The sequence below is a fragment of the Hyperolius riggenbachi genome, chromosome 12, assembly GCF_040937935.1.
Source record: "Hyperolius riggenbachi isolate aHypRig1 chromosome 12, aHypRig1.pri, whole genome shotgun sequence".
NCBI classification, from domain to species: Eukaryota; Metazoa; Chordata; class Amphibia; order Anura; family Hyperoliidae; genus Hyperolius; species Hyperolius riggenbachi.
Window position 1 is genome coordinate 26,531,952 of NC_090657.1, and position 25,770 is coordinate 26,557,721.

The 25,770-nt window shown below is 43.3% G+C and overlaps 1 protein-coding gene across 1 annotated transcript in view; it reads left to right on the top strand.

Annotated features, from left to right (window-relative positions):
* The window catches only part of PSMD11 (proteasome 26S subunit, non-ATPase 11), a 64,095-nt gene that overhangs the window by 9,743 nt on the left and 28,582 nt on the right, over nucleotides 1–25,770 (top strand). Inside the window, exons 3-7 of the mRNA XM_068264562.1 lie at nucleotides 7,129–7,253; nucleotides 8,129–8,200; nucleotides 16,253–16,310; nucleotides 18,678–18,872; nucleotides 19,935–20,079. Coding sequence (XP_068120663.1) covers nucleotides 7,129–7,253; nucleotides 8,129–8,200; nucleotides 16,253–16,310; nucleotides 18,678–18,872; nucleotides 19,935–20,079 — 595 coding nt within the window. The remainder of the gene's footprint in view (nucleotides 1–7,128; nucleotides 7,254–8,128; nucleotides 8,201–16,252; nucleotides 16,311–18,677; nucleotides 18,873–19,934; nucleotides 20,080–25,770) is intronic.

The window sequence follows — 25,770 nt, forward strand, 5'->3', positions numbered from 1 at the left end:
TCTGTTTTATTCTTCACTGCTCATCCTGCTTGTTACCAGCCCTGATAAAATCTTTGACTGAGCATTCAGTCTGGCTTTGCTCAGGAATCACAGCTGAGTCATTATAGCAGAGCCAGAAGGGGGCAGGCTTGGGCTTGAAAAGACATAAGAGAAGACAGACTCAGCTATAATGATTCCTGAGCAAAGCCAGACTGAATGTTCAGTCGGGGATTTTATCAGGGCTGATAACAAGCAGGCTGAGCAGTGGAGAATGAAACAGAGAGCATGGTAGGTGTTTTCTCTAATGTTCCCATTGATATATATGATAAACTAATTGAGGATGCTTTGTCTCTGTTTCACTTTAATAATGCTACCCAAATGCTGCTTACTGGTAGAATATTATAAAAAAACAAACAAATACAGAGTACAGTTAATTGCCAGCGTCTCTTTGTAAATGAGAACATGCCATCATTCTGTGCATATTCTAATCATCTCGTTTCAATCATCTCATTGAGGCCTTCGGGGGATAATGTTCTCAGGTTGAAAATCCAATTGGATTCTCTGTTTCTAATCCTTTTAAATCTTTCAAACCCTCAACTGGCCTAAATGTATGTAATGGAAACAAACATCACAAGTCCGGGTTCTTTATTACAGTGAATCAGAAATTCTCGTCTGTCACACTGTATAATAAGCTTCCCTTTTCCATCTTGCGCACGTTGGCCTTACCTGGCTCACGTGTTGTGTGGTGCACTAAGCCTCTTGTGATCCACAAGGACGTGTGATGGTATACATATCCCCATTTTGCTATCTGCATTGTAAATGTATGTGGTAACAGAGGGGGAGATTTATCAACGTATTACCAACAGGAGAACAGTTCTGCATGATAAGAACCTTGTTAAAGGGAAGGTTCACGCTGCACATAAAAAACAAACTGCTCTCACCTGGGGCTTCTTCCAGCTCCTGGCAGTCGATCGGTTCCCTCGTAGCAGCTTCTTTCCCTCCCGGCGTCCAGCGGTGAAGAAGCCGACCTTGCCAGGTCGGCTTCTGTGCTCTCCACGGCGGGGGGGGGGGGGGGGTGTCACGTGGTGTAGGGACGTCATCGGGTCTCTACTGCGCATGCGCAGAACTACTGCGCCTGCGCAGTAGAGACCCAATGATGTCACGTACACCACGTGACCCCCCCCCCCCCCCCCCCCCGCCGTGGAGCGCATAGAAGCCGACCTGGCAAGGTCGGCTTCTTCACCGCTGGACGCCGGGAGGGAAAGAAGCTGCTACGAGGGCACCGATCGACTGCCAGGAGCTGGAAGAAGCCCCAGGTGAGTGTAGTTTTTTTTTTTTTTTTTATGTGCAGCGCAGATCCTCCCTTTTAAATCCTAGGTAATAGTGACAGTTTAGCATGAATTTCTAGAGCTGCACTAAAGTTAAGAAAAGTGTCCATTTTGAAGTTGCATATGTTTGCTTACAAATTTGCATCAACTTAGAAGTATTTGCATATCATTGATCATCCCTAATGGCTACCTGTAGTGTACCTGCTGTCAGAGCAGGAAGCATGGAATGAAAGGTTGTGTAGATTGTGGTTGTTGGGAAATCTAGGGCATTGGTGTATGGTCGGTAATAGTTTAGGAATGGGTTGATAAGATTTGTGGAGTGTGGAAGAGGTCAGGGATTTAAAGATTCTTCGGCATGATGTCACACGCGCCACATGCTATACGCCGGCTGTGTGTATACCGCTAATGGAGGCCCGTAGGATTCCGAAGATGGATGGTGCACCGCTCGGTGGGTGACACAGGACAGTTGATGTATAAATGCACACACTGGCAACAGAGAGATTTCTCAGAGAGAGTTTTTTCTTGGTTGAATTTGCCCATCATTGCTAGATGTACGGGCATTGTAAGTGTATGGCCAGCTTTAGACTGGTCAGTGATTACAAATTATCTAATGTAATTAAAAATATTCTCAAAATGTAAAGAACACATTACATGAATAGCCAGTATCAGGAGTTTGAAAAAGATAGTGTTTTCTTTGTTTTTGCTGAAATTGTGTAAAAACTTCAGCAAAATCTGGGTGCAGAGTTTCCGAATCTTCGAAACCGCATGCTGGTGCAATTCAAATAGCGTAATGAAATTCACTGCAGGGCTGTGGAGTCAGTACAAAAATCATCCGACTCTTTTTCACTTTATGAAACCACGGACTCTAGGTACCCAAAATTGCTCCGACTCCACAGCCCTGGTTCACTGTTTACAGTTTATAGCGATTTGGCTGCGGCTTTGCAACAGCACGAGTGCATTTTCTGTGTATCAGCTGAGAAAACAATTTTCAGTGTTGTATCGTCTCATATGCTGACATAGTCTTTCAGTGTCACAGAAGCTAAAATATATGAACTACTGACCTTTTTATCTATCACCTGCTGCCAGAAGCTGCTTTCTGCCAGGAAAGTGTTTTTGGCTGTAATTCCTTATCTGTGAGTATGGCCTGGGGCACACCAGAGGAGTTTTTCTGAGCGTTTTGAGTTTTTAAATCTGCTGCTAATGTTATCCTATGTGTCTGTGCACACTGGATCAATGAGGTTTTGTAAAAAAAAACCATAGCATTACATCGGGAAGAGCTTTTAGAGGTTTCAAAAGCTCTTCCCAATGTAATGCTATGGTTTTTTTTTTTACAAAACCTCATTGCTCCAGTGTGCACAGACACATAGGATAACATTAGCAGCAGATTTAAAAACTCAAAACGCTCAGAAAAACTCCTCTGGGCAGCCCCAGGCCTATTACACTTTAGTCCACTTAGTCCCAACTTGAGAGAAGCGGTCACATGCATACCTGAATGTTAACTCTTACAGGCAGAAAACAACAAAAAAATTGTATCCTTAGTACTGTGCATACACGTCTACCTCATCATGTCACCTCAAGTATCCTTAAAAGTATGTTTTTAGAACCACTATCTGGTTTATATTGCTCTCTATTCTGGAAAGATTTATTTTTTTCTTTGACACCCAGGATATTGCTATGAATTGAGATACCGGTTTCCCATCTTTGAGTGTCCACTGTGTAAATTCCTATAGAAAATGCTCACTCGTTTCGAGTGGATTCCCTGTACGAAGAAGACTTTCCGTAGAGCAGAGACAGAGATCTACTCACAGAATAACTGTGGGTAAAAACTGAAGAAATTAGGGGAAATTATCTAACACATAAGAAGCCTTATTGTGGGGTTCAGCTTTCTCCGCTTGTGTTTAGCGTGGATGCTGTTTACATATCAGTGAATGAGTATTCCGTTTCATGGCCTGGTATGACATAGCAATCTGACTTGTATTTCTGGCCTATTAGTCACTGCCGTGCGAGTGCTGGGATGCAGAGTTCTTAGTTTGGGATGGGGAGGAGAAATAACACCTTTCTGTGTCACAACTGCTTCAGGAATCTGGGCTAAAACAATTCTCTATTTGTTAATTGGAAACCTCTTTAGGAGATGTCTTGTGAGCAGGTGCTGTTCATTATATTGCACAGTGCAGTATTTAAACAATATAATCTTAATACTTCTAAGTGCAAGTAGAGCATAACTTCTGCTTTTTCATTTTTGGATAGGACAGGAAAGATTAGAACATGTTCTACGGGTGGCAGCACACTTGTCTATGCGGAAAACCAACCGTTTTCTGCCGCGTTTTTCTTTGTTTTTTTTTTTTTTGTTTTTTTTTTTTTACATGTATCTCCAATTTGTACTTTAATAAAATAAATATGCATGTTCAAGAAGTGAAATAATACATTATAAAATCATTTCCCCAGGAAATGATATCAAAAACACAAACTCTAATGGGTCCCCCCCCCTCTCCCTCCACACACTACACACACCCCCAATCAATCCCAGTGTTTTGCGCCCCAATCTCTTCATGGAGATTCTCAGCAAGGCTCTTATTCTTTATAAGGACATTCCCTGAAAATGATTTGTACAATGATGCTGGCCAGCTTCCCTGTTTGCTGCACACTTTTTTGTCAGTTGGACAGATCATCTGCCACCCACTAAATGCTTTGGAAAATAAACAAAACCCTGAGAATTCCCCATGAGGAGTTGGGCTAGTTGAAAACCTGTCGGTAATGTCAGATTTCTACTACCTACTGTAAGTGACAGCAACATAGGAGAAAAGTAATTCATGGCTCATTTTACTCTGGAAGAAACGTACGGTACTTCTTATTTGTCTGTGTTTACATATATACATATATTCTAAATTTTACGATTTTCGCGATAGTGGTCGTTTAAAAAAAGTTCTATTTGTGCACCTTTTGTGTAAATAGGATGTATATAAAAGTCCTGCTATTCCGCTGAAGTTCACGCACGTCACACACATTTCAACCCTTCAGTCTATGGCATGAAGTGCTTTAATGCCCAGCCAACCTTAACCGTAGGGTAAAATAAAAGATAGAAAAGAGAGAGAAACGGGAAAGATATCTTCAGTCCACTAATTGGCCAAAATAGATTTGGCGAGCTGTTTATCCCAAACATATAGTTTGAATGATAAGGCCTCATTTCCAATTGTGCAGTTTCAGCCGCGTTTCCGGCAACGTGCAGTGATGCAATCCGCAGGGACATCAAAATAGAGGTTTCCACCTAGGCTTTCTGATCCACTGTGGAAACACGACACGTTTCCATGCATTTCTCCGTGTTTGCGTTACTATTCCTTGTATTATAGATGAATAGGATTGCAAACGTATTGGGGAGAATCGCTTAGCTGCGCAGTGCCATGCGCTGTGATGACCACCACAGCTTGTTAGTGGGAATGAGACCTAAGTTGAGAACTAACCGAGCATCCATTGTTTCCCGTGATGGAACAGTCCTTAGCCCATATACCCTGCAGTCTCGCAGTAAGCCGTTCCGGCGTATGTACCATATATGTGGTACTTGTGTAAGAGGCCAACCCCCACCCAGCCTCCCCTCTTCAAGGTGAAATCTATTTTTAAAAAACTTTTAAGTGTGTGTGTGTGTGTCAGTAATAGATCCCTCACTAATCAGATTTTGATCAGAGTGGCACGTCATATGTTTGTCACATCTAGTGGCCCTCTAATGCTGGGAATACACGGTTCGTTTTTTGAGCCATTAAGATGGCTCGATAGATAATTTATGACACGTCCGATCTCCCACCCGATCGTTTTGCCGCTCGATTCCGCAGTGAAGACAATGCAAAAAGATAAGAAAAACAAGCGGAAGATAAGAGAATCGCCTGCGGAATCGAGCGGGGAATCGGTCGAGTGGGAGAATCGAATGGCAAAATCGAGCCATGTATGCCCAGCATAAAGTGTATGGTCAACTGTAGCCAGCTATGCACACTCACCTCTGCCCAGTATCTGAGAGTTTTGTTTGTGTTTTAATTTTAGAAGAGGTAAATAGTCTGCTTTGGTCCTATTTATAAATGGCTATAAATCCTAATGAGCTAATCTCTTCTGAACCTTTATTTGACTAATCTTCATTTGAGCGTCTCTATTTCATTGTTGAGTTTAATTACAAACTTTTTATTTTTTCTAGAGGACTTTAAACTTAAAACAATTTGCATGTAGTTTTTATCTTATTGACCTCATCCGTCTCCTCTTCAGCCATAAGATGATGCAGGATTATGCAAGATTTGTTTGCAAGCTTGTAAATGGACCAATCCATTTCCACCTCAGCAGGATTCAATTTGTCTATTTTCAAGCTTCATAGGTTTTTATAATCCTGCAGAAACTCCATTGTATGCATCTCATTGACCATCCCTATCTATAATACTGACCCTCTGGTTATAAAGATTACGATTGGGAAGCAGCAGGGCCGGATTTGTACTTCCAAGTGCCCTAGGCTGGCTGTTAACAGGTCTCAGGTCTTTATGAGCTGACCAGACAAGTAATAAATCTGACAGCGCAGAGGGAGACGATTCCTGTTTGTGATAATGAATGTGTGCATGAAAAAAAACATACGGAACTCAAGAGTTCTTATACTAAACCCAGATTGGCAATTCTCACCATCATACAGAGGACATAATCATCAGGTGACAACACATGACTGTCCTCAAACTCACTCTACACAAGTGAGAGAGATGCAGGGATCTCTGTAATTCAGGCAGACCAGAGCAAAGCAGGAGAGATGATTTACTCTGACATGTGACCTCTTATCTCTCAAAGTCCTGCGCCCTGCTGATTTTTATCGCCATGGCCTTTGTGGCCTTCCCAGAAATCCAGCCCTGGGAGCAGACCTGTAAAGTCTAAAGACAGTAATGCTGGGAATACACGTCTCGATTCTGAGTCATTAAGATGGCTCGATAGATAATTTACGACCTTTCAGATCACCGTTCGATCATTTTGCCGGTCGATTTACCATTGAAGTTAATTGAAAAAGATAAGAAAAACGAGCGGAAGATAAGAGAATCGAGCGGGCAAAACGGTCGGGCGCAGAATCGAGCGCCAGAATCGACCCGTGTATTCCCAGCATAAGCCTCTTGTTTTATGTCGTAGTCTCAGAAAATCAGTCACAGGATCAGCATTACAGCCCGCAGATAGCATTTTCTAGGTCTTCAGTGGCACCCTCGGTTTTTAGAGTAATTAATGAGTCATGTGTTTAAAGAGACTCTGTAACAACAAAAACCTCCCCTGGGGGGTACTCACCTCGGGTGGGGGAAGCCTCAGGATCCTAATGAGGCTTTCCACGCCGTCCTCTGTCCCACGGGGGTCTCGCTGCAGCCCTCCGAACAGCCGGCGACAGAGCCGACTGTAGCTTCAATATTTACCTTTGCTGGCTCCAGCGGGGGCGCTGTGGCGACTTTCGGCACGGAAATAGACGGAAATACCCGATCTCCGTCGGGTCCGCTCTACTGCGCAGGCGCCGGAAACTTGCGCCTGCGCAGTAGAGCAGACCCGACGGCGATCGGGTATTTCCGCCTACTTCGGCGCCGACAGCCATCAGAGCGCCTGCGCAGGAGCCAGGAAGGTAAATATTGCGTCACGGCTGTACGGAGGGCTACAACGAGACCCCCAAGGGACGCAGGACGGCGTGGGAAGCCTCATTAGGATCCCCCGAGGTGAGTACCCCCCAGGGGCCGTTTTGTCGTTACAGTTCCTCTTTAAGGTCCTGTAATTTGTCCATTTTCTCACTCTTCTAGTCAGCGATCTTTCAGTCACCTAACTTTACTTACTTCTACAGAGCTTGGTGGTCTCCTGAAATATGTACGCCCGTTCCTCAACTCCATCAGTAAAGCCAAAGCAGCCAGACTCGTGCGGTCCCTGCTGGACCTCTTCTTAGACATGGAGGCTGCAACTGGACAAGAGGTAAGAGAAGAGAGTGCTTAGCATGCTGTGTGACAGATATGTCGATGTTTGTTTGTGTTCGGAGCAGTGTAATGCACAATAATGGAAATCTAGAAATAAGCTCTGACTTGGGCTATATATATGATGGAGGGCATTTTGTAAATTATGGTGGAATGTGTATGTTGTATAGCGCCTTTTGAAGAAGCCTTTAGGGTGAAATGTCATATTAAGGTCTATGTACAGCACCATTCACGTTTGTTAGTACCTAATGTTTGTACCCATCAAGTCTTAATCGGACGTTGTGTGAGGTAGTACCTTTGTGGGTCTGTCAATGACTGTCAGTTTGTCTGACCTACGCCCAGTCAGGACAGGTACCCTCCATCCTCACCCACGTCCAGTGAATTTCTCACCCTTCTGTGGGATAGCTACACCCCACTTTCTGATGCTGTATAAGTGGAAGGGGATAAGCAAGGACCCCCACAGTTTTTTTAAGAGAGTTGAGGCCTCTATTTAAGGGAATTCACAGGGGGCCAGCCACAACAGTGGCATCCATGTTGTACCAATATAGTTATAACTAATAAAGTTTACACAGCTTTTATATGTACCTATAGAGCTTGTCTTTCAGACTAAAGTGTTTGTTTCTTTTCCCTGGTACCTTTTCCTTTTCGGTTAGTGTGTGTTAATCTAGAAATAAACATATATGGCACGACATATTGGTGAACAGGTGAATTGTAGTTCTGTTCTCATGGAGTGACAAACATGTGTTGGAAAGAAAGAAGATGGGAAGTATACCAAGAATAGCACCTCTTGCCTCCACTTGTGGTTATGCCTTGCATTTCAAGTTTCCCATCATGCAAAGCATGTATGTGGGTGTAAAACTATTCCTTTTCTCCCAGGTGGAGCTGTGCCTGGAATGCATTGAATGGGCAAAGGCTGAAAAGAGGACCTTTCTACGCCAGGCACTGGAGGTAAGTGTGGCCATTGTGTCTGTGTTGCTTTAATAAGAGACTTGAGCTGTATTGATATATAAGATGCAGGGCTGTGCAATGTATAAGTGACACTACGATATCCATGCTGAAATGCATTCTTAGCTCAGTCAAGTAGCAAATACTATAGTAAAGAGATGGTAGAAGAGCAGGATGCTTCCTACACTGGGGAGATACCGTAACAACTGGCAGAATGAATCCAATGCAGCTTATTGTTTTGTTCCTAAGCAAGGTTGACTGCGCAGGATCAGAAAACTGTCATATCTAATGGGAACAAACTGTTTTTCTATCAGCTGAAGCTTAATGGCAGTACAAGGCCTTCAGAAGATACTCCAAGAAATCAATATGACCTAGTATTCAGGAAATATCCGTTTTTCAAAGGCAGAATGCCAATTCTGTTCCTTAACTACTTATAGAAAGGTTTCTGGAGCCCTGCAGGTGCCGTGAGAACAAGACTTCCCCAGCCTCCTGGCGGACAAGAGCCTGTACAGAATATTCTTACTCATGTAATAATCAATCTGCCCACAAGGGTTAAAGGAAAAACTCCAAAGTGCATTAAATAAAATCGTGCCTCAGGTTACGTCAGTTATTGTAATTCCTCCCTCCCCACCAGCCAGCGTTAACCATTATGTAGGCAGGATCCGCCTGCTCTGTTGTGTTTTAGCTTTGGCTAGTCTTCTGTTTAAAAAATGTAATTTAGTTTATGATGGGAAAAGCAGTGGAAACGGTTTCAGAAAATATAGTTCTAGCAGAAATCAGCAGACCCACTTTGTTTTCTGTCGGTGTAGTATAGTTTTATAGCATATAGTGCACATTATGGGGTGACATGCCTGTATTGTAAAATACATAATGCAATTGTATTGCATTGTTGTTCGATACCCTATTTTGATGTATATTTAGAGAAAACTAGGCACCTATTAATCAAAATATGTGATTGGGGGGGGGGGGGGGGCAGGCATTACTTAACTGGGGGAGAGCAAAGATACCACCACATACCTGACCTGCAGTCCTAATGTCTGCTCCCGCCCTGCCATTGCAGTCAATTTATGAACCTCACAATTCTTGCTTAAAAGACAACTGTAGTGAGACGTATATGGAGGCTGCCATATTTATTTCCTTTTAAACAATACTAGTTGCCTGGCAGCCCTGCTGATCTACAGTATTTGGCTGCAGTAGTGTTTAAATAATACCAGAAACAAGCATGCAGCTAATCTTGTCAGATCTGACAATATTGTCAGAAACCCCTAAACTGCTGCATGCTTGGTCAGGGTCTGTGGCTAAATGTATTAGAGGCAAATGATCAGCAGGGCAGCCAGGCAACTGGTATTGCTTAAAAGGAAATAAATATGGCAGCCTCCATATACCTCTCGTTACAGTTGTCCTTTAAGCGCTCACACCGATGTGTGCTAGAGGTTAACGACAAAACTACAAACTACAAAAAACACCCTTTCCAATCCCACTGAGATCCCTTAGAAATTGGTTAGCAGACACACATAAACAGGGCCAATCAGTAATTGTCAATTCCACAATCACGTTAATAGAATCTCAGGTGCACATCATTTTATACAGTCCTTCAAGAAATGATGTGTTCGCTTATGTTTCTTTGGCCAAGTATCACCTTCAATATTTACAGTTCTTATTAAACATCCTCAGCGCTCAACAGCCACAAATGAGAGAAAGCCTCCACCGTCACCCTTGTCGTGCACCATAAGGCTACCTGCACACTGCAAATCCAAATATGGAGAGGAGAAAGCACTTGCACAAAATGTCTCGGGTGGATACTGCCACACTGGGGTTACCTGCAGCGTGCTCCAATGGTAGTCCACAATTTCAGAGGAGGAGATGGGCACAGCTGCTAAAATACCCTTTATTGTGGCTGGGTTGACACAAAAAAAGCTTACAGCGGGGGGAGGGGGGGGCGACGACGACGACAAGTCTGACAGCTGTTTCGCAGGGACTAGCCCTGTTTCATCAGAGACTGATTTTTGCAGCTGTGCCCATCTCCTTCTTCTTCTCTGATTGACACTGCAAATCTGATTTGCGATTCCCATTTTCCATGAATGCTATCAACAGAAAAACGCGGCATGCAGTAATGATTAAAAATCGGAATCACATGTAAAAAATGAATCTGAATCGCATGCAGTGTGCAGGGAGCCTAAGGGTGATGGTGGAAGCTTTCTCTAATCTGTGGCTGTTGAGCACTGAGGATGTTTAGTAAAATCTTTGAATTTATGAACCTCACTTAGGGGTAGGTTCATTTAATTTATTTTAATATTTTGATAAATCGGTACTTAGTTTCCTTTGAGCATTATTTAAAGTTAACCTGAACTGAAACGAAATTGCCCATTTCCTTATGTGGGTCTTCTTCCAGTCCCCTGAAGTCTTCCTGGTCCCTCGCTGTCATCCCGCACTTAGCTGTTCCCCCGGTGTCACCCTCCAGTGCTGAAGCTGCGCACCTCCTCCGGCACGCTCTTGTGGCCAGGAGCACTCTGTGCTTGCGCAGTACGCAAAAATTGCTACTGCTTGTGCAGAACGTGCTCGACTAAGAGAGCGCAATAGAGGACGCAAGCAGCTGGCTGACTTTTGGATGGATTACGGAGGGGTGACAGTAGAGGAATGGCTAAGCGCGGAGTCACGTTAAGGGAGCAGGAGGTCTTCAGGGGGCTGGAAAGAGCCCCAGGTAAGTAAATGGCCATTTTTTTTCAATTTAGGTTCACTTTAAGTGTAAGTACTCACTTTGAGTTACCAGGAAAATAAGCAAAAGGCAGGGATGTTGTTCCAGAATGTTTGTTTTGTTCTGCAGGGATTTCTAAGTCAGTGACTGATAAAGGAGAACTGAAGTGAGGTGACATGGAGGCTGCCATATTTATTTCCTTTTAAACAATACCCGTTGCCTGGCAGCCCTGCTGATCAATTTGGCTGCAGTAGTGTTTAAATCAGGGCTGTGGAGTCAGTACAAAAATCCTCCGACTTTTCAGTTTAGGATTCTACCGACTCTGATAATTAAAGGATATGTAGACTGCCATATTTATTCCCTTTAGTCATAGACTAAAACTAGTCCTTGGTAAGAGTACTTGAAAAAGGTACAGACCGGAACAAAGAACATCTATCAGGCCCTAGGCAATGTAAGTGTGGGTACATGTAAGAGTGATGTGCAGGTACTCTGCAGGGGAATGAGGAGATTCTTCCTCTATTACAAATTCTTTATGCACAATCTGAACGAGGTTTATGGGTGATAGACAACACCTCTGTGTTCAATGTGCACAACATTCTCAGTGGATTCCCTGCAGCTCTGTGGGGAGTGCATATGTAGAGTATAGTACTACTGTGTAACAAAGTAAACCTGAGACAGATCAAATTAAAGTTTTATACACACCTGGGGTTTCCTCCAGCCCCCCTCAGGCTAATCAGTCCCTTGCTGTCCTCCTCCGCCACCTGGATCTTCTGCTATGAGTCCAGGTACTTGAGCCAGTCTGGCGTAGTGCGCATGCACACACTCTGCCGCCGGGAGCGTACTACACCTGCACAGCACTATTGTGCAGGTGCAAAACGCTCCTGGCTGTGGGAGTGGCACGCGGCCGTACGGCGCTGATTGGATGAATTACCAGGACTCATAGAAGATCCAGGTGGCGGAGGAGGACAGCGAGGGACTGATTAGCCTGAAGGGGGTTGGAAGAAGCCCCAGGTATGTAACACTCTTCTTTTCATCCTTCTCAGTTACCATTTAATTCGTAGTCACCAAACCAAATTTTAACAACATATCAAATTATTTGATTTCATGAGCAAAGAGATTGCATACATTTGCATAAAAGAGCATCAACGCAGAATTGTTTCCATCTCATTGACCATCTCTTAGTGACACGGCTACACATCAGGCTTTATTCTTACAGCATAGATGTTATTTAGTATATATAAGAGATTCCTGTGTACACATCATATATACAGTCACAATCAGATGTGTATATCTGACTTTAACCTCTTGAGGACTGCAGGGCTAAACCCCCCTAGTGACCAGGCCATTTTAAGTAAAATTGGCCACTGCAGCTTTAAGGCCAAGCTGCAGGGCCGCACAACTCAGCACACAAGTGATTCGCCCCCCCCCCCCCCCTTTTCTCCCCACCAACAGAGCTCTGTTGGTGGGGTCTGATCGCTCCCCCCATGTTTATTTTTTTATAACAAATATTATTTATTTTTTTTGTTTTTTTTTATCAAAATCCCTCTTTCTTTAAAACCCTACCCTCCCTCCCTCCCCACAGCCAGCCAATTACGGCGATCGGCTGTCATAGGCTTCTGCCTATGAGAGCCGATCGCTCTCTTGTCCCCCGGGGGGACAGCCGTGTCACACGGCTGTCCCCAGTGCAGCGCTGCTGCTGATCGCGGCGCTGCACAGTGTAAATAGACGGCGTGAAAAATAGACGGCGATCACGCCGTCTAACAGTCTCCCGAGCGGCAATAGCCGCTCGGAGACTGAAGAGGGGGCGGAGCTCCGCCCTCCGAGCATGAGGTGCGCGCGATCTCATGCAAATTACAGCCCCAGGACTTTACGCCAATCGGCGTTAGGCGGTCCTGGGGCTGCCGCCGCGGCCACGCCCATCGGCGTGACGCGGTCGGAAAAAGGTTAAAGAGAGTCTGAAGCGAGAATAAATCTCGCTTCAGACCTCATAGATAGCAGGGGCATGTGTGCCCCTGCTAAAACGCCACTATCCCGCGGCTTAACGGGGGTCCCTTCACCCCCAAATCCCCTCCGTGCAGCCGGGGAGCGCTGCCGCATTGGGGCAGGGCTAACCGCCGCAGCCCTGCCTCATGTGCGTCTATCAGACGCGTACCTCCGCCTCTCCCCCGCCCCTCTCAGTCTTCCTTCACTGAGAGGGGCGGGGGAGAGGCGGTGATGCGCGTCTGATAGACTTGCTGAGAGGCAGGGCTGCAGCCGTTAGCCCTGCCTCCAGGAAGAGAAAATTTTACGACTAAGTCTACGACCAAGTTTTGCGGGGGTGGGTTTGGGGGTGAAGGGACCCCCGTTTAGCCGCGGGATAGCCTCGTTTTAGCAGGGGCACACATGCCCCTGCTAACTGAGCTCTGAAGCGAGATTTATTCTCGCTTCAGAGTCTCTTTAAAAATACGGGGACTGCTTTATTGAAGCAGCACAAGTAACTCATTTTGATTGGTTTATTTCATTTTTGTGTACTAAGCACAGCTATTACTGTATATATGCATTATTTATGATGACTATTATCTGAGAAATAGAAGATTTTATCATATTTTCTATTTTAATTACAGTTTAAATTCATTAGGAGCCGGAGTCGGTGCATTTTTCCCGACTCCAGGCACCCAAAATTGCTCCGACTCCGCAACACTGGTTTGAATAACACCAGAAACAAGCATGCAGCTAATCTTGTCAGATCTGACAATGCCAGAAACACCTGATCTGCTGCATGCTTGTTCAGGGGCTATGGATAAAAGTATTAGAGGAAGAGGATCAGCCAGGCTGCCAGGCAACTGGTATTTTTTTAAAGGGAAATAAATATTGCAGCCTCCTTATCATGTTTGTCACAGTTGTCCTTTAATACAAGGCCACCACTAAGTCTGCTCAGTAGACACTCCCCACCGCAGTTAGTTTTAGTATCTACAATACTGTTGAAATTCTTGATTTTAGAAACAAATTACAATTTGCGGGAAAAATGTTTTTCTCCCAAGTTACAATACAACCTTCCTTACACGCCTCTCCTCATAAGCTGTGCTGTCAGCCAGCAAGAGACTGTATAGTGAGGGTAGAAGTTACAGACTAAATACATCAGGGTGTTGGGTCTCCAGGTACAGATTTACTGTCCTTTTTGTTGCTGGGAATATAGGTAGGTATATGTTGTGAGATTCACATTTTAAAGCACACCTGAGGTGAGGGAGGGATATGGAGGCTGGCCTATTTCCTTTTAAACAATAGAGATTTCTTGACGCTCTGCTTTTAGCCATAGACCCTGAACAAGCATGCAGATCAGGAGTTGGTGATTGAATCTGCCTGGATTAGGCATTTGCTTACTGAAGCCAAAAAGATCAGCATGACAGCCATGCAACTGGCATTGTTTATGCTGGGTACACACCATGTGTTTTCCCGCTCGATCTGCGGGTCGCTCGGGATCGATTCGACTATTACCGATGTGCTCGATTCGGGCTTCGATCGTCCCTGCCGTCGATTCTGCATACTTAACATGCAAATTGACGGCAGGAACGATCAAAGCCCGTACCAAGCATGTCGAAAATAGTCAAATCGACCCGCGGATCGAGCGGGAAAACGCATGGTGTGTACCCAGCATTACACAGAAATAAATATGGCGGCCTCCATATCCCTCTCCCTGCAGGTGCCCTTTAAGACAATTCTTTGATTTGATTGGCTAATAGAAAAAAAGTTCATATTTGTCCTCTTTAAAATCTAGGTAAAATGAAAACACTTGACACTCTTTACATACAGTATGTTATGTAGACTAGATCCTCGCACAGGGCCCAGGGTATACCCCAGGGGGGTGCTCTAAGCCCCCAGAGCATACTTACACTAACATTTTGGCGATTGAAAAAAATGATCATATCAAATGAGTTGTTAAGAAAAAGATCTTATACACAATTATGGATTACTCCTATCGACTACAGTATATAATGCATCAAAGGGGACTTGATCGAAAATATGTTACGCAGAATAAGGGGGTACTTGGTTAACACAGTCATTTAATAAAGGGGTACATGTGATAATGTTGAGAAACGCATGCATGCAATACATGCACTACTGTTAATAAACAAAAAGTAGTCAGTTTTCCCCAATGGGGTTCCTGCCTGGATTTGGACTGCAAGTCTGAAATCTGTAACTCACATTGGCAGCTCCGTATAGCTAAAAGTTCCGATCACTGACTGAACTGAGAGAAGAGGAGGGAATGTGGAATGAGTGAAGCCACACCCTACATTCCAATATCCGCTCCAAATGATTGCCCACTGATGCATGAAGATTATGTTATGGCCTTTGCTTTTCCTCATTACCTAGCAACATGCAGTAAGGTGGAAGTTTACTGATGGCTGCATATTAACATGCCCCTACATATGCCCCTATACATCAGTTATTCAGGTGAACATTAAGCCTGGTACACCCATCCAATTTTGGTTGCCAATCACTGATCAATTTTACCACCTGCATGTAGTATGAGAATTTACCAACACAATCTGTTCAGAGTTTTTAATGTAATATCTGTTGACCGTCATACTACAGGTGTTAAAGTTAACCAATCAAAATTGAAGGTGCTTACCAGGCTTTAGGTGGTGTTGGTGTGGCAAGGATTTTCTAAACAGCACCAGGGTAGGAAGTAGAACGAGGGTGAGGCTGCATCTGCTAAGCAGCCAAAAAGGAAGCCAGACAAGAGGGACAGGAGCGTTTACAGAGCACAGGAAAACATGTTTCAGACTTTTGTTTCTTTTAAAGAATAGGGTTTATTTGTAGTAACTTTTTAGGAACACCTGGAGTCTTTTATTTATATATATATATATATATATATATATATATATATATATATATATATATATATATATATATATATATATATATATATATATATATATATATATATATATATATATATATATATATATATATATATATATATATATATATATATATATATATATATATGACTCCAGGTGTTCCTAAAAAGTTACTACAAATAAACCCTATTCTTTATATACATACATATATACACATACACACACATACACACACATACACACACACACACACACACACACACACACACACACACACACACACACACACACACACACACACACACACACACACACACACACACACACACACACACACGCATGCATATATACACACACATACACACATATATACACACACATACACACATATATACACACACATACACACATATATACACACACATACACACACATACACACATACATAGTCCTGCTTTAAAAAAGGGCTGTCATAGTTGTTATGTGACTGTAATGAAATAATGTTTTTCGTTTTACTAGGCTCGACTTGTTTCACTGTATTTCGACACTAAACGTTACCAAGAGGCATTGCAGTTAGGTATGTAAACCAGCAGGTGGCAGCCTTTCTCTATAGATTATATTTATTTTCTTTTGCTTGAGTTGCTTGGGAAAGAGGCTCTATTCATGTAATATTGAGCAAGTATGTTGCCTTCAGGTAAGCAGTATGAGATTGCAGGTTAAGTGATATAGCGCAGAGCCGGGACAAGGTCCTCCAGCACCCAAGGCTGAGACACCAAAGTGCGCCCCTCCATCCCTGCCACCCCAGCCGTCACACACTGATTGCTGTAACACCTTAATATCTAGTTATCTGGCTTGCAGTCACTGCTATGCATCCCCTTTTCTTATTTCTTTCTGCTTCAAACACAATTAGGAATGACAGCTGAATGAATTCTGCGCCCCCTCCTACACTGCGCCCTGAGGCTGGAGCCTCTACAGCCTATGCCTCGGCCCGGCCCTGATATAGCGTATTAAAAAAAAAAAAAAGTCCAATAACCACTTGCCTAGCATTGGTCTGCTCTGTTAGATCTATGGCTATGTGAAATACAAAAGCTCTGGTCTGTTTCTTATGCAATCTTTGTATCCAGCTTTAGAAGTTAGTGAGGGTAATTATGAATCGTAAAATCACAATAAACATGTATTTCACTATATTGTAGAGATACGGCAGTGTTTGGGTTTTGAACTATGTCACCTACATTTGCCTTATAGGGTCACATGACTTGTAGCTACTGTGCATTGTGGGTGTTGACCTAAGAAGTGACTGAAAACATTAGTGTCTTCGCAATAGCACATGGTCATATAAGTTAAAAACAAACAAACTGGTGTTGGAGGACCACTAAACCTTCTTGTTAGAGGTCCTCCAATGCCAGTCAGCCAAGGTCAGTTTCCCTAATGTTTTCTTATTGAAAATCTTCCCAAATCTAGAAATTGGGACTGCTTTGATTTTTCACTGGGCATCTTCTCCTTTCTCTATAGAAATAGAAAACTTGTCAGGTTTGAAGGAAGGACGAAAAAAGAAACCATGCATAATAAAATAAAGGAAGATGATAGTAGGAAAGTTTGCATATAGAAGGAGGGCAAACTATCATTACAGGAATATCTGTGAAGTAACTTCATATTTGTCTTGCATAGGTTAAGGTGCTTATGGCTGGTTGGAGTTAATGGAAACTGGGTTGGACCAAGATCTAGACGGGAGTGAGTGGGGTCAGTTCCCCCCCCCCGGTATTGGGGATCCTAAGAGGGTTTTCTTACCAGTAATGTAACATGTTTTGAGGGGTTGTGTTGGAAGGAAGAGGTTTGTTACTGCTAACTTGAGGTGAGCAGAAAACTATACAAATAAATCTGATCTGGACTTGACCCTTGATCTGGAACTATTTTAGCAGTGACACAGCATGATTGTGAGGACAATATTTCGGGCTACATGCACTTGACTAAGGGTATGTAGGCTTAAACAATGTGCTCACTGTCAATGCTGTATCACCGCTATTCAAATAAAAATTAAAGTTTTGGAGAAGAATCCCAGATCAAGGATCAAGTCTAGATTGGATTTGTTGTATGTATTATATGTTCAATTAGACTCTTGCTGGACCTCTTACCATTAGAGCTGCTCAAATCTCCGGATCCGGGAGACATCCAGATAGTTTCTATCCGGATATCTCCCAGTTACCTGTCTGACGTCTTCTTTGGTCCATCTCTCGGCGCCTCCCACGATGCGGTCCAAGCGGCGGTCACGTGATTACAAACACTTCCTCCTTCTGGGTTGAAGGAGGAAGTGTTTGTAATCACGTGACGCGCATGGAGCGCATTGTGGGAGGTGCCGAGGGACGGACGAAGACAGCGTCAGACAGGTAAGATTGACCCCACCCCGCACAGGTAACTGGGAGATATCCGAATAGCAACTATCCGGGTATCTTCCGGATTTGAGCAGCTCTACTTACCATAACCTGTGACTCCTCTGCAGATATTGGTTGTGCGCTGCGGGCTGTGGATAAACCCTGTTGTTTTCATTGTGCAGAAAACTCCCAGGATGTGGGCACTGAGGTAACAAATCAAAGCTACTAGCCAATCAAGTATCCATCAGCAGCTAGTGATTTTGATTTGCAAGCTGCTGCTTCTGTTTCCAAGTCTTTGAAAATGTGATAGGTCCAATTTTCTGTTGCTAACGAAATAACAGACTGTTTAGCATTAGTGTTTTCAGCTTGACTGTGAAGTTCACGGTCTTTGCTTGCACTAGTGAGTTAAGGTTTATGACCTGTTTTATTTAATGTTAAAGATATTGTTTTGGAAAATTGTTCATGATTTATTTTTCTTCCAGAAGCCTCTCATTCATGTCTTCTAACAAATAACAGCAGAATCAGTATTCGAGTGAGACTCCACTGCTCTCAACTTGAGCTTTTGTCTTTCCCAGGATCACAGCTCTTACGAGAACTGAAAAAGATGGACGACAAAGCCCTTCTGGTGGAAGTTCAGCTCCTGGAGAGCAAGACCTACCATGCGCTTAGTAACCTACCCAAAGCCAGAGCAGCCCTTACGTCTGCCCGTACTACGGCCAACGCCATCTATTGTCCCCCCAAGCTTCAGGCCGCTCTGGACATGCAGTCAGGTTAGCATCTCCTATCCATAGCCAAACAATGCTGGTTGTTCATTGACAGTACTTGTATAAATTAACTTTATTGTGCCAACAGTTGGGTATATTGTGCAAAGTACAAGGATAGCAAATTATTAGGTTAGCATCTCGCTCTAGAATTAGTGGTGCCCCTGGGAAAACTGTTAATTCAGAAAAAAAGTAAAGTTGTTGCTTAAAGAAGAACTCAGTCAGATGTTATTGGATTGAGTTTTCTGTAGGGATAGCATTTGAAATGTGAACCTTTCAAAAATGTTTTCTCCAGATGTGTTTTTTTTATAGTTGAGCCTAGGAGTCTCTGCCCAGATGACTGGGACGGAACACTCATATGATATTAATCATTTTGTCGCCAGTATTAGATCAGATTTGACCTGAAATCTGATCTAATATTAATTGTGCTATTGCCACCACTGTTTTGGCACCATACACGTCTGTTGTAATTGTCTAATGGCACTTTTTGACAAAAAGTTTGCGTCTTTGAAAAATCGAACTGACAAAATCCTCATCTGCTTAATTGTTGAATTATGTTAGAACCAGAATATTTGGCTCACATCGAACTGAATCATTTTGAAAGCATTCAGATGATGGCTTTCCTTTTTTTGCAGTCATTTTAAAATAGACAGTTGAAGAAGATTTTATTCAAATTTGTATGTGTCTTGCTAGCATAAATGCGGTAAAGCTTGGTTCACACACAAAAGGTGTCCTGTCAGTTTGACATTTTGCATCAGTTTTGTATGAGTTTTCTATGGCTTGGTTCACGCATATATCTATACATTGCCAGTCAGATTTGCATCCGTTTTGTATGAGTTTGTTATTGATTGGTTCACACACAAAGGGTGTACGCTTCTGGTCCAGTCATGTCAGTTTTATATCAGTTTTTTATGGGTGTGTTCACTCAAAAGGATTACATTTCCAATCCTGTCAGGTAAAACTGATAGAAAACTGAAACAAAACTCCCAGGACAGGACTTGTCTGGTAATGTACAATTTATGTGTGCACCAAGCCTAACTTATCCCTTTATGCTGTTTTGTTTTTTCTCAGGTATTATACATGCGGCGGAGGAGAAGGACTGGAAGACTGCTTACTCCTATTTCTATGAGGCTTTCGAGGGCAATGATTCTATTGACAGTCCCAGAGCTATCACAGCACTGAAATACATGTTACTGTGCAAGATAATGCTGAACACGTACGTATCTCTGAAATCACCATCACACTGAACAATCCAGTTTGAATAGTTACATTACAGATTTTTTTTTTTTAAAGATTCTTTTATTTTTGAAATAAAAGTAGATACAAAAAGGCATAGAAGTGCAATAATACAAACGTAACAAGGTTACAACATATGTCAGAGCTTACAGTAGCACATACATAGGTCTATGGCAGCAAACCAGCTCCGCCTCAGATACAGTAATGTTAAAAAGGGATTTCTTTAAGGCACAGGAGATGGTACAACATTGATGTGGAATTCAGTGCTTGAGGTTTTTTATAAAAGTTCTCCACCTTTAAAGAACAACTGAAGTGAGAGGGATATGGAGGCTGCCATATTTATTTCCTTTTAAACGATGCAAATTGCCTGGCTGTCTTGCTGAGCCTCTGCCTGTAATACTTTTATGGCAAAACAAGCAGAAACAGTCTGTGCGGCACCCAAATGGTTAATGTTAGTGAAAGGGTAAATCTCACCACCGATATTCCTTCCGATTGTTTTTTTTGAGTCGATTTCTCATAGAAGTGAATGGAAAAAGATAAGAAAAACAAGCTGAAGATAAGAGAATCGAGTGCAGAATCGAGTGGAGAAACCGATCGGATGGAAAATCGAGTGGAAAAACGTATCGTGTGTACCCAGCATGAGACTCCTTACAGTAGCAAATGCCAGGGCTGTTGGGCATGTAGAGTTTGAGTCAGTGCTTTCATAAACTGAGGAGTTGGAGTCGGAAGATTTTTGTGCTCCACAGCCCTGGTATATGCACTGGATATGTGTCTGGAAATGTGTCTTGTTGTGCCAATTTTACTGAAGACTAAAGATGAACGGTATGTTCATTATTACCATGTCTTTCAGTTAATATTGCTCAGGTTTGTGTCGGTCATGTTAAACATCAGTCAGTTATTCTTTAATGAAAAAACATGCCCTGGATAGACCTCCTGAAGAATAACAAATACGTCTCTTTCTTAAACTGATCTTTGCTCACTTGCAGGTTAGTCTTGCACAACTGTTTGGAAGAGGAAACAAATCCTTCAGGGCCCGTTTCCACTAGCTTGGAAATCGTGCCGAATCCGCAGAGTTTCCCCACAGGCAAATCGCGCTGGGAAACTCTGCCATAGGGGATAATGCAGCAGCCGTCCGAATCGCTTGCCATAGTGATTCGGATGGCATGCATAGCCGTGCATGACACCGCTTTAAGGATTTGGCTGCGTACTCACAACAGGAAGTGTCGCCGCGAGTTTCGTAGGACGTGCGGCGACTAGTGGAAAAGGGCCCTAACTGTTGCACAGGCTGTGCGTTTGATCTGTGTTTACCAAGGATGCCAAGTCATGTGACCTGTAGTCCCGGTTGATTCCTTTGCTTCTTGCACTAGATATGTGTTTGAGCTGTGAGATCATGTAGCATGATGAGATGAACCTGTATTTATAGCACCAATATTACAAAGAACTTGACTGGGTTCCCTTGTTTTGTCTCGATGTTCAAGTGGATCCGAGATGAACTTTTACTCATTGCATAATTGTGTTCCTTTCCTATTGTTTATAGGGCATTTCTCAAGCCAAATAATTTTTTGTTTTTGTTTTAATACTCTAATTCCCTATAAACTAAACAAGCTACGCCCACAGGTTTTCCGAGAGCCAAGGCATTTTCAGACAGTAGCAAGGGCTCATGGGAGCTCAGCCTGGGCAGGAGGAGGGGGGTGGGTATTACTAGCCAGAGATTTCAGAGCCAGAGGGGAGGAGAGAGGAGGGGGGGATTAGGTTTTTTGCTCAAGATGCAGATATAAGCCTGCCTCTGTGTAATGTTTACAAACAACATGGCGGCTGTCATTGTATCACATGAATAATCAATCATATTCTATTAAAGCTGTTTGCAGCTAGATTTGCTGTGTAAACTATCTAAACTTTAAATAAGATATATAGAGAAGTTACTTGTTAGTTAGTTTTTCATCTCGGATCCGCTTTAAGGGTTAATAACTAGAGCTAATCAGATTGCAACAGCAATTCACATTGATAATTGGTAAATGGCCACCTCTACTGAATGTCATCTAGGGAGTGTACATAGCTTTAGAAAATAAGGATATGAACCGTAACTTCTATTTCTGTTTAGTCCTATTTAAGATTAGATCTATGGATACTATATCCTGTTTCCTTATTGTCTTGGCCAGCTCATCATCTGTTTTGGTTTTAAGTATTGCCTGTATGCTGATAACCACCCAACAGCTCGCATCATTAACGGTCTCAGCGCTATCAATGATTTTCACATCCTTCTGAGTTTATGCAAATTTATGTAAATGTTTATGCAAATATATGCAGCTTGAAAATGGACCAATCAATCCCACGCAAGTTTAAATTGATTGGTCCAATTTAAAGCTGCATATATTTGCAAAAAAATACATACATTTGCATAAACTCGAAAGTAATTACATATTATTGAACATCCCTTGTGATAGTAGATTGCACAGGAAAAGTGTCTACACTTGCTATGTGTTTTTTGGTGAGCTTATTCAGTTGAATTGAATGGGTGAGAAATGCATTTGCACCAGAAATTCAATTAACTGTCCTTCAATGGTGCTCATGGTAGAATAGGCTACCCTGCTGTTCTTTATATAGAGAGCCGTGATCATGAGCTGCAAACCAAACAGCCAAGTTTCAGTATTCTGAGGTTTGAAGTTTGAATGCTGTGCATTGCTGTAGGTCAGTGCCATGTGCATCATGCTGCTTTCCTTGTGGAAACCCATATAAAGGGCTTATCTCAGAAAGGGCAAGCTTGATTTGTAAGACAATAATAAAAGACATACGAGCGTTTCATTTATGACCACCGTGACCGTGTTAGAGATTTAAAAAAGCAAAACAAAAAAAAAAAACTGTGGTACTGAAAGCAGCCTTTGTGGAGCTGGCTGTGCAGACATCCTTCAAGGCCAAAAAGAATATATATATATATATATACATACATACATACATACATACATACATACATACATACATACATACATACATACATACACATACAGTGTTCTCCCCAGGATTTTTTTCTAGCCGGGTGGCATGAAAAAGTAGCCGGGTGGGGCGGCACGGGGAAATTTGGTGGTGTGGAAAATAAAATATGCTCTAATTATGTCCCACACATGCGCCCATATGCACGCTGGCAACCACGTGGGGCATGTGTATGGATGATGGACGCAGCCTGGAGCTAGCGGTGCACACGGACAGGTAAAGTATAGGGGCGGCGGCACATTGCACATTAGGGGGGTAGGTGGCGGATGCGGATACTTACAGGCTTGACAGTAGTGTCCGTGCACGATGACAGACTGTCGGCTTAGCCTCGGGCGCTGGTCCCGCCTCTTACTACCGCTGAGACTGTGACCGCACAAGCTCGCCGGGAAGCGCGAGATCTCGTGCACAGAGCTGTGCAGATTCAGGAGCATCGTGCGCGATAGCTGGCCGGTGATGGCAGCTGGGAACGCAGCCCGCCGGGCAGTAATTGATTTTACCAGGGCCGCCCACCTGTTTGATCCTGGGGAGAACACTGCATTGTTACATCTGTGGTTCAGGTATGCACACAGCATTGATGACATCTTTCTTATTTTGAACACATTGCTACAACAGCATGTCAGTGTCAGGAGTATCATCAAGCTGTGCATGTAGCTTCTCACAGCTCCACTGACTCATCTTCTGCTCCAGCCATGAGTTCCATAGCAGCCTGGACCCCTCCCCCCCCCCCCCCCCCCCCCCCGAGTGACCCAGACATATTTGTAGTGCAACCCTGGCCCCCGATTGCCCCCTGAGCCAAATGCCGGGCAGAATCGTGCTAACACAATCTCAGCTCAGTGAGTTGATGTGTTAATGTCCCCTCCCCCCGAGTTTTCAAACATCCTCCGGCAGAGCAGAGTAGCAGACAGAGTGTAGTCCTTATCAGCAGCGTGTCCGTCCCCCTCCTGCACATACGGGCTCTATTAGCAGAGAAGTTTTCACTCACCGCTCCTCGCCGTTCGGGTTCCCCTGCTTTGCCTGTCATTCCCCTGCTTTGCCTGTCACCGGCTCACATCTATGTCGCTATGCTGTGGCGCCTCGCCACCAGAGGGCATCATACATATGAGCCGGTGACAGGCAAGCAGGATAACCCGAACGGCGAGGAGCAGTGAGTGAAAACTTCTCTGCTAGAGCCTGTATGTGCAGGAGGGGGACGGACACGCTACGGATGACGACTATGCTACTCTGCAGCGCTGCTCTGTGCACAATCGGGAGCAGCGCTGGTTTTTGCTACTTAACCCAGTGCGATACCCGGCCACGTGCTGATGGGACCGCAGGCAGCCGGGCGGTAATTGATTTTACCCAGGCGGCGCGCCCACTTGATTGATCCTGGGGAGAACACTGCACATACACATACACATACACATACACATACACATACACATGCATATACACATACACATGCATATACACATGCACATGCATATACACATGCATATACACATGCATATACACATGCACATGCATATACACATGCATATACACATGCACATGCATATACACATGCACATGCATATACACATACATATATATATATATATATATATATATATATATATATACATATATATACATATATATATATATATACATATATATACATATACATATATATACATATATATACATATACATATATATATATATATATATATACATACATATATATATATATATATATATATATATATATATATATATATATATACATATATATATACATATACATATATATATACATACATGAATTATATGGAATGTTTTATGGATTTTTTTATTTAGTTTGATGTTTTTGTTTTCTTTCAACTTTTTCCTTCGTGGAGTAATTGCCTTTTTACTTACGAACTTGTTTATAAGGCAGTATTAGAGATGCAGACCTTCATTTCATATTTTTAAAGCCGACCCGAACTCTTGCACAGCACACAATGAAAACCTATAAAGTTGCTAAAGTCATCTCTTTATTTGGCGGGCGATCAACCATACAATTCAATAATTATCGAAAATAGGTGCCGCCAAGAGCATGCCCAATTAGCAATTCATCCAATTACTGACTGAAATTGGTCAATCGGAGATGCTAGAAAATCTTGTGCCGACTTGCTTGATCCGGTGGGTGGTAGTAACGGCGCTTGATAATTACGAATGCGCCGGAAACCCCCGGATGCCCCCCCTCTCCTAAAATGTTAGATGGCCCTCTGGTGCTTGTGCATTAAAGAGAACCTGTAACAAAAAAAAGTTCCCCTGGTGGGTACTCACCTCGGGAGGAGGAAGCCTCAGGGTCCCAATGAGGCTTCCCCCTCCTCTGTAGCTGCAGGCAGTCCAGCGCTGGCTCCCCCGAAGTGTCCGGCAATCCTCCCTCGGCAAGCCTGACAAGCGCTGATTTATTTACCTTTCCTGGCTCCAGCGGGGGCGCTGTTGCGGCTCTTCCCACGGAGATAGGCAGAAATAGCCGATCTCTGTCGGGCCCGCTCTACTGCGCAGGAGACTTGCGCCTGCGCAGTAGAGTGGGCCGACAGCGATTGTAACAGCAGAAAAAGTTTTGCAAGTTTTGAATGCAGGATTAGCATTTTTTTCCACTTAATACACTCAGACCAGTTGCTGTTGAAATTTGATTTTTATGGTGACAATCTCGCTTTAAAGCAGTTCTGCA